This window comes from Talaromyces marneffei, chromosome 4 (assembly GCF_009556855.1).
Source record: "Talaromyces marneffei chromosome 4, complete sequence".
Classification (NCBI taxonomy): domain Eukaryota; kingdom Fungi; phylum Ascomycota; class Eurotiomycetes; order Eurotiales; family Trichocomaceae; genus Talaromyces; species Talaromyces marneffei.
The window spans coordinates 503,772-518,963 of NC_072351.1; the positions used below are offsets into that span (position 1 = coordinate 503,772).

Consider the following 15,192-nt stretch of genomic DNA (forward strand, 5'->3'; position numbering starts at 1 on the left):
AGGTCGAAAACCAAGGCTGCTGTAACGCTCTTACAGAACCGTAATTAATTTAATTGTGGCAAATCAGATGATCATGAGCTCGCAAGCACCTCGCAACCCCAGATCATAAATTACATACGGTATGGACCGTGTAATCGCAGGCGGGCTGTTCCCAAAGCTGGCGATTGAGCCGAGGCCGCGCCTTCCCATGATTCAAGATTGGCAAGTACCTTCTCAGACATGATCACTAGTTAATTAATTGCGTCAACTTCATACCCTCCCCTCCATCTACTCCCCTCTTTTTCTCTTATACAAGTCGCACACTCTCTCGCTACTATCCTATATCTTCTTTATGCATTCATAGCCAGCAGTCTTACTGCACAACTGCTTCCTACATCTGTAGCAGACATGGCGTCATCACTGATTCCCGCGTCCATGCAGAGCAGGTTGATGGGAGTATCATCGCGGAACTTGTCAAGCGCCACTCTGACATACCTCAATCTTGACTTGTAAGTTTGATAAATACTATGGTGTGTGTAGGTATTTGAGTAGGACTAACCAATTGTTGTCCGTGAAACAGACTCAAGAACCTGGTTTTCTTCTTCTTCGTCCTTCGATATACCCGCAAGGCATTCGACTCCCTCCGCGGATATGGCATTATCGGAAGCATCAAAAGAGTCTTTGCCGCCATTCGATTATGGGTTTACTACATATTCCTACGCGCCCCTGGTGTTCGCGGCCAGGTAGACAAGCAGGTCACAACCGCTATCACCAAGCTCGAGGAGAAACTGGTTCGAAAAGGCCCCGGCATTACTAGCTATCTTACTCTTCCAAAGGAAGGTTGGACATCTGAACAAATACGTACGGAGATTACTCAATTGACTGGTATGGAGCATGCGAAATGGGAAGAAGGTCGTGTCAGCGGCGCCGTTTACCATGGTGGTGAAGATCTTTCGAAGCTACAGACGGAAGCTATTGGATCTTTTGCTGTCTCTAATCCACTTCATCCTGATGTTTTCCCTGGTATCAGGAAAATGGAATCTGAAATTGTTGCTATGGTATGTTGTTGTTATCAAGTCAATTCACTTGAGTACTAATTTGTCCTAGGTCCTGTCCCTCTTCCATGGTCCCACGGATGGTGCTGGTGTAACCACCAGTGGTGGCACAGAATCTATTCTTATGGCATGCCTTGCAGCCAGACAGAAAGGCCGTGCCGAACGTGGAATTACTGAACCTGAAATGTGAGTTAGGAACACATTCATGCAAGATGAAATCACTAACCTTCGCAGGGTTGTCCCCGAAACTGTGCATGCCGCCTTCTTCAAGGCTGGTAACTACTTTGGTATCAAAGTTCACCAAGTACCATGCCCAGCACCTGACTATAAAGTTCACATTCCTTCGGTTCGACGATTGATCAATCGCAACACCGTTCTCATTGTCGGTTCTGCTCCTAACTTCCCTCATGGTATTGTCGACGATATTCCAGCTCTTTCACGACTTGCCGTCAAATATAAGATTCCACTCCACGTTGATTGCTGCCTTGGTTCATTTGTTATTGCCTTCCTCAAAAAGGCCGGCTTCCCTTCTCCATATGAAGAGGAAGGTGGATTTGACTTCCGTCAGCCAGGCGTTACCAGTATTAGTGTCGACACCCATAAGTACGGATTCGCTCCCAAGGGCAACTCTGTTCTGTTATACCGCAACCGTTCTTACCGAAATCACCAATACTTCATCTTCCCCGAATGGACCGGAGGTGTTTATGCCTCACCATCAATTGCAGGCTCCCGTTCTGGTGCATTGATTGCAGGTTGTTGGGTTAGCTTGATGTCTATCGGAGAGTCAGGATATGTTGCTAGCTGCCATCAGATCATGGGTGCAGCCAAGCAGTTTGAAACCGCTATCCGAGAAGATCCAATTTTGTCAGCGAACCTCGAAGTTATCGGAAACCCCCAAGTCAGCGTGGTGGCTTTCGCGAGCAAGAACGTTGGAATCGACACCTACGATATTGCCGATGCAATGTCAGCGAAGGGATGGCACCTCAATGCACTTCAAGATCCTGCAGCGATCCACGTCGCTTTCACCAGACCGACAGCATTGGCTGTGGAGAAATTGCAGAGTGAGTTGACTGAAGTGGTAAGCGCAGAGCTTGCAAAGGCGGAGGAGAGACAAAGACAAGGGAAATCATACGCCAGGCAACGAGGTGATACGTCAGCCTTGTACGGTGTGGCAGGTAGTCTGCCGGATAAGAGCATAGTGAGCCGTTTGGCTGAGGGATTCCTTGACACTTTGTACAAGCCGTAATCGTGTATGGCAGGGTCGCCACTGCACAAAATGCTTTCGGATGATTTGTTCCTGCGTTGTTTACATTGGTCGGCGTACGGTTTACCCTGGGTTCTTCTTGTAGATATTCTTACAGTCAATCAAAGAGTATAATTACATTCATTATTCATTCTTTGTCTATTGTACAGTAGTGGTGCCTTATATCGAATATTGGCTAAACCACAATAAATCCAGTAGTAGGTCGAGTTGTGTAAACCCCTAATGCTCTTTTATTGTACAGATGCTCCTGTTTCGATCGTTCCGCAGTTGAGCATCTCAAAAATGGCAGGCACATATCACAGTCCCTTCAATTTGTACCTCCTTCCTTGCCCTTGACCAGGCCGATCAATCCTTCACACAGCCAACGACCAATCGTCGCAATAATTTATCGAAAATTGACCTAAGAAAACCTCTTCTCCTCAAAATCCTCCTCCGCCCGGGTCTCAATATAATACCCCGGATCCGGCTTCCGTCGTAGATGCACTTGTGCCTTTGTGAGCGGCTCATCAACCTCTTGCACGTCAACTAATTCCTTGACTTTCATGATTTGACCGGCCACGTCTCGTGTGACGGGATAGAAGACTGTTGCCATTCGCTTTTTCAGGCCGAGGGCGTGGAGGACCATGTTTTGGCGGAGGGGGAGACCGATGGCGGAGCGCATGAGGGTTATGCGGAAGTAGGTCATTTTTGTGGCCATTTTGACTAAAAGGTATATATGATGCGGTGATGGTGGTGTTTGTACTGTATTGTATTGTATGGGCTGATTCGAGGAGTGGGTGTCACACGATGGAGGAGTTGAGATGGTGTTCTTCGGGGATGGTTTTTTATTGTTGGAGTAGACCTGTCGCGAGGCCTGTTACTCAATCGCTCTCATTCATCGACGAGAATGTACGTCGTTCAAAGAGCGTGTCGATCTATTCTCTGTCGTGGAAGAATTCGGTTTGCAAGATGAAAGTAATTGAATGCTAAAGGAGATGAAGATAGAAATTCATTTGTAAATCCGCAATACAGAAGGCGGTGAGTCATGTGAGCCCAATCAACAGCTTCCCCTGCTCATATGATTGGACATTGCGGGATACATACTCAGCTCCGACCAACAGCTACGTTTCAGAACATCTACTACGTACACAGGGAAACACATAGACAGGACGGAATACTCTCGGATGCGAATGCGAGACTCGGATATCATTGTTGACAAACGACCGGTGATTATACCATGTCCCGATTACACACATTGAGCGCGTAAACAACAATCAACCGCCTCCCATCTACCAACACATCGAATCAGCGGGGGACCCAAGAAGATCTAGAACACAACTGGCAGATCACAAGATGGAAGGACTCGACAAGGCGGCTGCGATCCCGCGGCTTGCTGAAATCCTCCGACACCCAGAAGATCTCGACAAACTCCCCGCCTTGAAGCTCGAATACCAGCGCAAGAAGGTCGCCGTAGACGCCCAGCTCCGAGAAGGTCTACGCGAACAACTCGAGAACGTACAACGAAGTCTCGCTGTATTGACAGAAGGTCAGCGCCAGGTCTCCAAAACTCGCGATGAGCTTCAGGGTATTGATAAGCTATGCGCCGAGTCGCAGGAGACTGTGGAGGACTTCTCGCAGATTGATAAATTAGCAAGGGTGCAACGCAACTTTGAGGCCGTGGTTATGATGAAGAAAGGGTTGGAAAATTTCGATGCGGATTTGGCCAAAGCTGAAGCTCTGCTGCGTGAGGATGACGATGATTTGGAGAATCAGCCTAATTTGTTGAAGGCGCATATATTGATATCGCAGTTGCGAGATTTTCGTGATGAAGCGCTAGATCAGATTCGGAGAGCGAAGGATTCGAGTAGTGAGACTACATTGCTGGATTATTTCCAGGGTTTGGATTCGGTTGTTGACTGGTTTGATGATCACGTTGGAACTGCCTGCATGAATCTGATTCCGCTTCTACAGTCCGACAATAACGGCATGGTAGTGAGACTGGCTATTGTGATTGCAAAAGAAGAGAAAAACGACGAGCATGTTCGAGCATTACAAGAGGCTCAAAGAGATCACGAAGAGCTGGCAAACAGGTTCAAGTCGATGAATATCGGACCAAAAACGGTCAGAGGCTACAAGGAGAAGTTCCTTCAGGCTATTGAGTTCTATGCACAGAATCAGTTTGATGCCAGCAAGGAAGACTTTTTGGAAGATCCGGACAGTCTGGAGAAAAGTCTAAAATGGTTCTTTAATGATTTATTTACGGTTCAGCAAGGCATGCAACAGCTCATGCCGAAGAGGTGGAAGATATATGCTACTTATACAAAGACATACCACAAGATGATGCACGATTTTCTGATAAGTCTGGTTGATGACCCTGAATTACCACCGGACAATCTGTTGGCAATTCTTCACTGGACGCCGAAATACTACAAGAAGATGTCCAAGTTAGGCTGGAAATCAGCGGACTTGACGCCAAACGTTTTGGATGATCGTGAACCAGAGCTTGTTCGCCAGTGGCAGAGCGTCATTCTCAATGCCGTGGATGAATGGATGGATCGTATTTTTGCTGCGGATAAGAAAGCGCTTCTCGAACGCTCGTCGGATGCCCTGGAAACGAACTCAGATGGCTTTTTCCGTACGAAGATGTTGGGAGATATGTGGCGAATGCTCAATGAACAAATTGGCGCTGCGTCTGCGTCCGATCGTGCTGACGTTATTGAAGGCATTATCGATTCTATGTTCCGAGCTCTCAAAGCTCGACAAGTTGCTTGGCAAACAGTTCTTGATGAAGAATGCGCCAAATATAGTAACACAAGTCCAGACCAGGCCGAAGGATTGCAAGCTCTGCAAGACTGGCTGGTCGCTGTGGCCAATGATCAGATTGCATGTATTGACGATAATGAAGAGACCGGTCAAGTGGGTTACCTGACTAGGTTCAAACGGGATATTGAGTCCCTTGTCACACCGAATTACATGGATGACAGAGCTTCAGTCGAACTGGATGCTCTCCGAAATGGATACGTGGATCTCAGCACTCACTGTTTGAGTCAGTTTGTCAACCTCATCTTCGTGGTTGACTTCCGTGCCACGCTCCCCGAATTCTTCACATCCAAATGGTACGGCGAATTTGCTATTAAGCGCATGACCTCTACGTTCGAGGACTACATGTCAGACTACGGCTCGGTGCTACACCCATCACTCAGCGAAATCTTCGTCGAGGAGCTATCAGATGAGCTTCTCGTACGCTATCTATCGGCCATCCGCAACCGCGGCGTCAAATTCCGCCGTCAAGACCCCTTCACGGAAAAATTCAAAGACGATATCCTCACCGTCTTCGCATTCTTTCAGAAATTCCCAGACTCCTTCCAAACCACTATCAAGAATAAATGGCGCCTTGTCGACTGGCTTGTCCGACTGCTTGAAGCCGAGAAGAGCGCTGGCATCGTCAATGTCTACGAAGCCTTGAAGACCGAGTACTGGGATTTGCAGATGTCCTGGGTTGAGGCCGTGCTGCGCGCTCGTGACGATTTTGAGCGGTCGATGATTAGTTCGATCAAAGCAAAGGCTGCTGAGTTGAATGTTGAGAGGGGGTTGGAGACGATTATGAGTAAGGTTAAGTGATATTCCCTTTTTAAGGTCACGACCTTTTTTTATGACCGATACCACGTGTATACCATGGGCTAGTTTTGATCTGTGAGTTATTTAATTATTTAATGGTTCGTCAGGGGCGTTGGGCGTGTCAGCGATGTATGTCTATGTACCCTGTAGTATAGTTTCATGTATATAATTAAGCATTAGTGTGCCGCGTGGCGCTCATGACACGGCTTGATGGTCACTCGAGAGCCTCATACAAGCCCTAATCCAGTCCCGAGGCGCCGAATGACCGGCACGTTGTCACATCGGCACACCGTCAGAAGTCATCTCTTTTATTAAGTTACAATTCAAGTTACTTCGCGTCTAATTTATTTTGTGTCGCGAAATTTACTATGGCTTGTAGAACTGCCGTGGCTTGGCCTTGGGTAACATGGTCATAACGTGTGAAGATATTCGAGTACTACTTCAAATAGTTGTGCCTATATTATCTACACCAACCTCTAAGCACTATCGATAAATCTATGTGGTTTAATCTCCACCTTCTCTTGTATATACAACAGTTGGAAGAAATAAGTAAAAAAACGTGATCGAAATCCTTCAGTGTCTTTCTGTTTAGTGTTGTAACATCGGGGCGCCTCTATCACACGCTTGAGGACTCATGATAGTATCATCTACTCGATGGGTCGGGACTTCGTCAATCTCTACAGTAGTGGAGACTTCTGTAGATGTGTCTTTTTGTCATTTCTTTCAATATATAATCCCTATTCCTTGGTCCAAAAATTGTGGAACCTGGAAATTCCCATCCACAGTCTATCAGCACACTGCCTGCCTCCCCCTTGTGACTAACACACTCCTTGACTACACATTCCTTCACTACACACTCCTTCAAAAAATGCATAGTCGTTACGCTCTTTTATTCCCTGCCTTGGCCTCTCTGGCCTCGGCCTGGGCTCCTCCCTCATACTCAGGGTATAATTTGTTGTGGGCCGACACCTTTGACGGCCCAGGAGGGGCATCACCCAACACCAACAACTGGAACATCATCACCGGCAACCTAGGCGTTAATGGCGAGCTGGAGACATACTCTAGCTCCAACCGCAACGTTCAGCTGAGCGGTGGCAGCACAATTCAGCTGGTGCCCTGGGCCGATGGCTCTGCCTCTGGTGGCTGGACTTCAGGCCGCATCGAGAGCAAATACACCTTCACCCCAGCCGCCGGTGTAGTCACCCTAGCCGAAGCCCAGATCAGATTCGGCACAAACGATATTTCGAACAAGCAGGGCATCTGGCCCGCGTTCTGGATGCTTGGCGACTCTTTGAGGCACGGAACCTCGTGGCCGGCATGCGGAGAACTCGACGTCCTCGAGACCGTGGACGGGCAGTTGACTGGCTACGGCACTGTGCATTGCAATGTCTACCCCGGTGGCATTTGTAATGAGCCCAATGGACGCAGCGGTAATATCGGCATCCCAGATCAGTCGTGGCATACCTGGCGAATCACCTGGGACCGTACGTCATGGAACTGGCAGACTGAGACGATTACTTGGTACATGGATGGCAGGCAGTTTTTCCAGATCAATGGCGCCACGATTGGTAATTCGGATGTTTGGGCTACGTTGTGTCACAATCCCTTGTACTTTATCCTGAATGTGGCTGTTGGCGGTGGCTGGGTAAGTCTTTCGCTCCACACACGTAATGGATGGAGGAAAACATGGTTCTGATGCTGACTCCTTTTTTTTTCACCTTACAGCCAGGTTATCCAAACTCAGCCACCCTCGGAGGCTATGGCAGCATGATGGAAGTCGCTTACGTCGCCGTCTTCCAGACTTGAGCCCTAAGTCAATGACTTTGGATATTTCACATTGTACATACTGAACTTTGTAAATATTTTGTTGTGCCTTCTGTACATATCTACTAGGGCTTCGCTAGAGTCCCGTGTTTGAACAAGCCCTTTTTGATTGCTAAATGGTCGACCACATTCCCCAGGTGATTTGTAATTGTGTACTACTCCATAGTAAGAGTAGATGAGCGGAACACCTGATATGGAGATATGGACACAAGGGCCATCCGGCTGAATGACGCTGAAAACGTAATCTGTATCCCCATCCCCTTTTCAACATGGCTGGGCATCGTGAAGAAGAAGAAGAAGAAGAAGAAGCCCTAAAGTGCAACCATCCCCAGAAGTACAACTGAACGTGATTTTGTACGACCGGCCGACCTCGGCATACGGACTTGTAACGTTTAAATAGGAAAATGTGCTCGTGCCAATTTACCCATGTGTTTTTTAAGCCATGATATCATCATGGTCTGGGATTGTTTCAGTCTACGTAAGCCCAGTAGCATAAACAGACGTTCTTATTGACGAACCCCTGGATCGAGGCGGGTTGTGGAACGTAAAAGCAGTTTTATCTACTATATACGTAGTACTTACCTGGGGCCTACAGTCTAGGTAACTATGTCTTACTAATTTAATTATACTACATATAACCATACTATGAGTGTGCCTAGATACGTACTACACAAAACAGAGCGTACCGTGGAGGTCGAGCGATGTAACCATGCCAGTTTGCCCCACATTTTAAGCATCAATTGCAACACTGTGACTGGCTCAATCGAATAAACAGACGTTCTTATTGGCGAACCGTGTATCTAGCATGCGCATAAGACTGGTTCAACTGACGATCGACAAAATAAATTATTAAACACACGTTCTCATTGGCGAACCCTGTTACAGATCTAGATAGTGCAGATTCATAAGGTTAGTTAGGGTTGTACAGAGTACGAATTCTTAACAGCCCGAGGTACACTTTTATACCATGTACCAGTATACTTCTAATAGGGCTAGAGAAAAATGTAATTATTTAACTAGTTGACTAGTTAGTTAACTTATTTATTTGAGGAATTACATAAACTTTTCTTTTCTATTTCCTTTATATTACGTCAGCTCTCTATATATAACTAATAACCTAATCTATAACTAACAAGTCTTGCCATAGGTAAATTCTCAATACTATAGTATATATACATCTTAAACCTACGTCCTAAGCATTGATTAAAAGAGGCACAACAATAACCATGATATATCACACGGCCTGCGTTTATTTCAGTCTACGTACTCATAGTAGGACCCAATAGAATAAACAGACGTTGTTATTGCCGAACCCCAGATTCCAACGGTTCGTGAGGCTAGCTAGGGTTGTCGTGTTGGCCCAGTTTTGCGGAGTATGTGCCTGTAGGGGAGGAGAAATGTCACTATTCAGAGGAATCGAACTCTCCATTGTTAAAATATAGACCTCGGCATGCGAACTTTCAATTCAGGTAGCCTAAAAAAGTGTAACCATGCCAATTTACCCCGCGTTTTTAAGCATTCATGGGTTCATTTATTGTTTCAGTCTACGTAAGCGTAATGGCATTAGACAGACGGTTGTATTGGCAAACCCCGGAAGGGCAGTTCGTAAGACTGGCCGGGCGTTGTGTTGATTCTTGACAGAGTTTCATGTGTTTAGAAGAGTAGAGAATTGTATATATTCAGAGAAGTTAGACTCTCCTTTTTCGATTTTTTTTCTGTTCTATTCTCTCTTACAATATAGCGAGTCTCGTACATAGCTAAATTCTAAATACCAAAATGCATTTCCTCAAGGGTCTCGCCGTCTTCCTCTCCGTTCTCCCTCTCGCTCTCTCCTCTCCAGCTCTCCCCTCTCCAGCTCTCTCCTCTCCAGACCTCTTCAAGAGAGACGGACGTGTCGTCGACGGAGGACTAATCGTCCACGACATCGAACAAATCAAAAAAAATGCAATCACACTCAACTACACCATTTACAACTGGGGCGGCGGTTTCTTTGGCTCATTCAAGCTCATTACCATCCTCTACCAAACCGGTTATGTCACGAATGCAATGAAGACCACACTTGCGGACGCAAAAAATGCGCATCGATTCAACGACACAGAGTCTTTTAACATCTCTCATGCTTTCACTGAACTCCTCCCGGTGGTTCACGATGTCCTGTTTTGGATTATGACTAGAAAGATATACTTCGAGTACGGAATGTTTGGCCTTTGGAGTCTCACGAGTACTGTGAGATCGATACTCATCTCGCAACAGGATCTGAGTAATCAGATGGGGAACGAGATTATACCCAAGTTGAACGAACTTTGGGCTTCGGTGGGGCCGCTGCTTTTGAAGCAGATTAATAATTATTTTAACGAGGCTATTAACTTTTTTTGAGTGAACGGGTTGCAATATACCTAGCACCTGATGCCCGACACAATAGCGTTTCTATCTAGATGACTGAATGTTGAATAATCCTCCCAATATTTCTCTCATAGACGGTGTATCAAGTTCGAAAGCTGTATAGCATCTAGAACAGTTTCCTCTCTGTAACAATTCGATATTCCTGTCCCAATCTCGCCGCTAAATGGTTATCCTCTTCAGTCAATGTCTTAGCACCCATCTCACAGATACACAGCCTCTCAATCGGAACATTGCTCGCCCATACAAATGGGTATTTCGGTGTGTCTGTATCACGTTCTTGCTGTATCTGTTCCACACCCTTGGAAGGATGAGCTTCCTCTTCTGATGAACGAGATGCGCAATCATCATCATCACCACAACCACCATCTTGACTACTTTGTTCTGCATTGTCGTCAGCAGGAAGATGCTGTTTTTCCTGCGTGCATGTACCATCTATGTAATAATCACGGTACCGTGCCAGGAGGCCTCGCGCATCAAACGTCAAAGGTCCAGCATGTCTGCGACCCCTTTTCGCTTTGTTCCCGGGATGGGAAGAGTGATGGGCGTTTCGTCCACCAGGAGCGTATATCGTATTGACGAGCGTGGCATGTAAAAATAATGGTCTCAATTTAGGCTTTTGTTGTATTATGCTTTCTTCCGCCGCTTTTGCAGCAACGATGGCTCCGTTGTGTCCATTATTATTGGTATTGGTATTAGTATTGCTGGCGTTATTCTCGCTACTTGATACCTGGTTTCTGGTTTTAGTTTTCTTCGGCCTCTGTTTCATAAAGTCCTGCTCGATAAAGCCTGCTGTAACGAATGCTTGACGTATCTTGACTGCGAATGGATTCAATCGCGATGTCGGGTCAACTGGGCTGGCATATAGTACAGTCGCCGCTTTTGCCTTTGGTAATGCGCCTAAAGCTTCTAAAGACACGGAAATCGGGTTATTGTTGACACCTTGTATAGTACTCTCGTCTGTGCCCGGACTTGCGAGCTCCGATTGCACTTCTTGCAATATCTTGTCCACATTTAGTGACTTGAGAAACTCCGCAGCTTCTTCTATTCGTGTGGCTGACGTGAGACTCATGACGCCCAGAGTCAAATGCACAGTACCAAGGGGTCGAATTGCAGAGTCCGGAAACAGCGACGGAAGCCATTCCGATGGATGATCACCCCCAGCCTTGCGAGCGAGGAGTAGATTATGTTTGAACTTGAGCAGTGAGTTCTCTAGTAGTGGCAGTGAAGTCTCCGATACAAGAGGCAGACATAAGAAGTGTGTGAGAGGAGGTCGTTTCTCCTTTTTTGGCTGCAAATTATTGGAAGCCAAATTCGTTACTGAGGCAGCCTGCATGCTTGGATACCTTGTTGAGCATTTTCTTGAGAAAATAGATGGATAAACGACTCGTTTCGTTAACAGGTCATAGCTTCGATGTCGAAGCATTAAGGCTCTCAAAAGTCCATATACTCGCTCGGGTGTATATTGTAGCTGATCAGAGCCAATTCTAAGAGCTCAGCCATTCAACGTCAGTCTTAAAGAGATAGAATATCTTTCGGTGGTAAATGGTGAGAGTGAAAGAATTAAATATTAAATTCCGATAGAAGATGGAAATAAATTACCGTTTCGAAGCCAATAAGACCACCGGTAATCGACGTTCTTATTGGTCGGTATTTTACCTAGGCAAGTGTGGGCACCATGGTCATGACGATTGTATCATCGTTTTTGCTCGAACATCAACAATCTCTCCATTCCGTCGACAAATCTGACACACTTCATCAAAAGCCTGGCCCATCAAGCTCGCTTCTCTAAGAATTCGACGCATTGATCTTTCACGCAACTTCTCACCCAGTAATTCAATCAATTCACAATGCTCTCCCGATCAACAAGAGCTGCCCTCCTCCGCCTGCACCGCAGCGCAGCTCCAACCACTCCTTCAAGATCATGCATTGTCGCCCACCAACTTCAAAACAAACAAACAGTCTACCCCCTCCAGCGCCGTACCTTCCTCTCAACCCCCACTATCCGCAAGGGCATCACGCCCGGATCCCCAGACCCGACAGCTCCAAACCCACAGTCCAACAATGCCGCCGTCGCAGCTGGTGCTACGCATGTAACCGAGGCGACCCCGTTATCAGACAAGGATTACCATGAGGTATCGGAGCATTATCTGAATGTACTGCTGGGTGAAGTGGAACGGGTTCAGGAGGATGGTTCGGAGATTGAAGCTGAGTACAGTGTATGCACCCGTTCCTGTGCACCCTCCCAGCTACTAACATCATGACGAATAATTGCTAACGAATATTATTGGCATGCAGGCCGGCGTCCTCAACATTGTAGTCCCCAGTGTTGGCACATATGTCCTCAACAAACAACCTCCAAACCACCAAATCTGGCTCAGTTCGCCCATCTCGGGGCCCAAACGCTACGACTGGGTTATCCAAGGGGATCAAATGCACGAAAAGCAGGATACGAGAGGGTTTATTAATGGTCAATGGATCTACTTGCGTAATGGATCGAATTTGACGGATTTGTTGAATGATGAGTTGACGTTGAATTTGCCAGAGGATATTTACTCCGCGGTTGATGAGTGATTTGTTTGATGCAGAAGCGAATGTATGATTGAGTGGATATATAGTTGTATGATTATTGGCTGGTTGCTAGGTATCTCACAATGATAATAGTTGTTTAATGAAGACATCAAATTCTTAACATATGCCACTCCTCTCACGCTCAATACTACTCTGAGTCTTGTGTAGATGCCTCATCGGCATGATTCCATTTCTTTCATACGATACCCCTGCATGGCGCATGCTCTTAACAGAGCCATGATCACTGGCCCGTATGGCTATTCTCGTAGCCCTTTTTTCCAGTTTCAGGGCGCGGGTTCGATGTGGACAGTTCTTAAGAAGCGCTTTCGATATCGAACGACCGGGTGCAGTGCGAATTCGTTGGCTTGCTTGGTCCTTGGACCCAACGAGTCGTGTCAACTCGGATATCGAGATATCGTAGTCTATAAGGCAGACATAATCCCAATCCGTAGAACTTATTATATATTTCTCTCCGTATTTCAAACGGACGTAGCGCAATCACGCCTGCACCTTAACCTCACTCGCAACAGGCTCCTGTTTCGGCTCTTCCTTGACCAAATCATTCTACCAACCCCCCCAAGTCAACAAATCTTCCCTTTTCAAACCCTACGAGTGTGGCAAACTTACAACATCAAAAATAACCCTAATCATCAAACTACAACTCGGACAAACAGCAATCTCCTCCCCGTCGCGCAGGGAGTCAATCGCAATCTCGAAGCGGTCGCCGCACGGGCATGGATATGTGTAGATTTGCAGATTTGAGTCGAAGGTCATGTCTTCGATTTCGATTTCGTCGTAGATTGAGAGTTGGTCTTCGTCCGCCATTTTTTTTTTTTTTCCTTTTCCTTCTTAGATCTTGTCGGAGTGCGGGGTTGTGAGCAGGATGAGTGAGGATGTTTGACGGCGGAAAAAGTGGTGGGTGTCGTAGAATCGTCTTGTTCCTCGTTTTTCTGTTTTCTTCTGTTCGTATGCGACACGATATTCAAGTTGAATGGATCTTGTGAAAGGGAAAAGTTGCTATCGCCACTTGGCCATGGAAATAATTTTAGGCACTACTACTCCGAACGGACGAATCAAATCAACGAAATGCACGTGACCTTATAGTATGTATATTGTTTTGTATACAATCACAAGAACAGAGAGAAAAAAAAAACTAAAAATCCGACACAAGTATCGAAACTATATTCTCAACTTCTTAATCTCCCTCTGAACAGCGTCCACCTCCTGCACCAAATCTCCATACCGTCGCGCAATATCCGCCATTGGTCCTGTCTTGCCTTTTCTATTATCTTTTGAAGTTCCGACTTGATCATATTCTTCCAATGTCTGATTTGCGATATTCCGAGTCTCCTCCAACTGTGTCAAAGTCTCTCGTAAATGAGCGCTATAGTTCTCGAGCGCAGCTATATTCTCGGGCGTGTAGATGGTTGATAGTGTTTCGAGTTTTGTGACCCTTGACGGATGATTAATCAACTTTCCTTCGTAGCAGCAGTAACTATAGATAGGGAACAACGTACTGAACCTTATAACTCATACATTCCGCCACCGTCGCTAGATAATCCGCTCGCGCTTTCGTACCTCTAGACAAGGAGCCATATTTCGTCCTCTCCAGGAGGACAACCATGCGCTCCATTGCCTCGCCTCGAGCAGCTAGAAGATTTGCGGCGGTTACAGCTACCTTGTTTCTGGCAGTAGGTAAATCTGATATTTGAGTCCGGCGTAATTTGGTAATCCGCTCGTCGAGTTGGAGGGATAGACGGGGTTGTTGGATCTTTTTGGCGCCGATGGAGAGGCGTGATTTGATTCGTGATCGGGACTGGTTTGCTGCTATTGTGGGGATGTTTGATGATGATGTCGCTGTTGTTGTTGTTGTTGTTGTTGTGGTTGGTGCTTGGTTTCCTACTTCAGCAATTGAGCGTAGACTGTTTAAATGTGATGTGATGGTCTCCGAAACCGATGGCATTAATGCATGGATGGTCTTGTCATGGAAGTTTTCAATATCGCGGTTCAAAACCGATGCTTCTTGTTGACCATCGCGAAGAGAAACATATTTATATTCATTCAATCCAGGTGATGTATCAAGGAACATCGCGATGACTGCACCGCTTTCGCGAATCTATCTTTCGGTAGTCAGCATTATCTTTTACCAAGTCATACATTGAGAAGGGAAAGTCATACATCATTCGACAATGCATTGTCCACAGAGTCTTCGAGACATGCACGCCGTAGTGCCTGTTTGATTATCTTCCTTTTCACATTCCTTATTTGCAGATTTTTCAATTCCTGAACATGTCAGTTCCGTGTCTTTTTTTATCTCGCGAGATCATTGGGTTGCAACGAACCTCAGTGGCTACTTTCCGCTCAGGAATATCTCCATCTGCTCTCGTGGATGCATCCGAGTTCAGGAGATTAGTTGTTAGATGTTGGTGCAGTTTCTTAAATTGTGGGTTTTTATCTAGTATGGAGGGATCGCAGGGTGGGATCATTCTGTTGTTGAAGTCT

At 46.2% G+C, this 15,192-nt stretch overlaps 9 protein-coding genes across 9 annotated transcripts; 5 read left to right on the forward strand and 4 right to left on the reverse strand.

Moving 5' to 3' along the window:
* Positions 1-387: 387 nt before the first annotated feature.
* Positions 388-2,280, forward strand: EYB26_005248 (uncharacterized protein; the record flags this gene model as incomplete). The annotated part of the gene is made up of 4 exons (XM_054264538.1): positions 388-488; positions 560-1,037; positions 1,087-1,220; positions 1,269-2,280. The coding sequence occupies 4 exons, from the start codon at positions 388-390 to the stop codon at positions 2,278-2,280; spliced, it is 1,725 nt and encodes a 574-aa protein (XP_054120513.1).
* A 418-nt stretch (positions 2,281-2,698) lies between these two features.
* Positions 2,699-2,995, reverse strand: EYB26_005249 (uncharacterized protein; the record flags this gene model as incomplete). Its single annotated transcript, XM_054264539.1, has 1 exon — positions 2,699-2,995. One exon carries the CDS (start codon positions 2,993-2,995, stop codon positions 2,699-2,701), a length of 297 nt encoding a protein of 98 aa, XP_054120514.1.
* Positions 2,996-3,630: 635 nt separating this feature from the next.
* Positions 3,631-5,898, forward strand: EYB26_005250 (uncharacterized protein; the record flags this gene model as incomplete). Its single annotated transcript, XM_054264540.1, has 1 exon — positions 3,631-5,898. One exon carries the CDS (start codon positions 3,631-3,633, stop codon positions 5,896-5,898), a length of 2,268 nt encoding a protein of 755 aa, XP_054120515.1.
* An 865-nt stretch (positions 5,899-6,763) lies between these two features.
* On the forward strand, positions 6,764-7,701 carry EYB26_005251 (uncharacterized protein; the record flags this gene model as incomplete). The annotated part of the gene is made up of 2 exons (XM_054264541.1): positions 6,764-7,540; positions 7,621-7,701. The coding sequence occupies 2 exons, from the start codon at positions 6,764-6,766 to the stop codon at positions 7,699-7,701; spliced, it is 858 nt and encodes a 285-aa protein (XP_054120516.1).
* Positions 7,702-9,495: 1,794 nt separating this feature from the next.
* Positions 9,496-10,095, forward strand: EYB26_005252 (uncharacterized protein; the record flags this gene model as incomplete). The annotated part of the gene is made up of 1 exon (XM_054264542.1): positions 9,496-10,095. The coding sequence occupies one exon, from the start codon at positions 9,496-9,498 to the stop codon at positions 10,093-10,095; it is 600 nt and encodes a 199-aa protein (XP_054120517.1).
* A 133-nt stretch (positions 10,096-10,228) lies between these two features.
* EYB26_005253 (uncharacterized protein) lies at positions 10,229-11,455 on the reverse strand (the record flags this gene model as incomplete). The annotated part of the gene is made up of 1 exon (XM_054264543.1): positions 10,229-11,455. One exon carries the CDS (start codon positions 11,453-11,455, stop codon positions 10,229-10,231), a length of 1,227 nt encoding a protein of 408 aa, XP_054120518.1.
* A 514-nt stretch (positions 11,456-11,969) lies between these two features.
* On the forward strand, positions 11,970-12,693 carry EYB26_005254 (uncharacterized protein; the record flags this gene model as incomplete). The annotated part of the gene is made up of 2 exons (XM_054264544.1): positions 11,970-12,338; positions 12,418-12,693. 2 exons carry the CDS (start codon positions 11,970-11,972, stop codon positions 12,691-12,693), a joined length of 645 nt encoding a protein of 214 aa, XP_054120519.1.
* Positions 12,694-13,188: 495 nt separating this feature from the next.
* Positions 13,189-13,515, reverse strand: EYB26_005255 (uncharacterized protein; the record flags this gene model as incomplete). The annotated part of the gene is made up of 2 exons (XM_054264545.1): positions 13,189-13,254; positions 13,318-13,515. 2 exons carry the CDS (start codon positions 13,513-13,515, stop codon positions 13,189-13,191), a joined length of 264 nt encoding a protein of 87 aa, XP_054120520.1.
* A 354-nt stretch (positions 13,516-13,869) lies between these two features.
* On the reverse strand, positions 13,870-15,176 carry EYB26_005256 (uncharacterized protein; the record flags this gene model as incomplete). Its single annotated transcript, XM_054264546.1, has 4 exons — positions 13,870-14,143; positions 14,208-14,806; positions 14,869-14,973; positions 15,033-15,176. 4 exons carry the CDS (start codon positions 15,174-15,176, stop codon positions 13,870-13,872), a joined length of 1,122 nt encoding a protein of 373 aa, XP_054120521.1.
* Between the last annotated feature and the right edge of the window lie 16 nt (positions 15,177-15,192).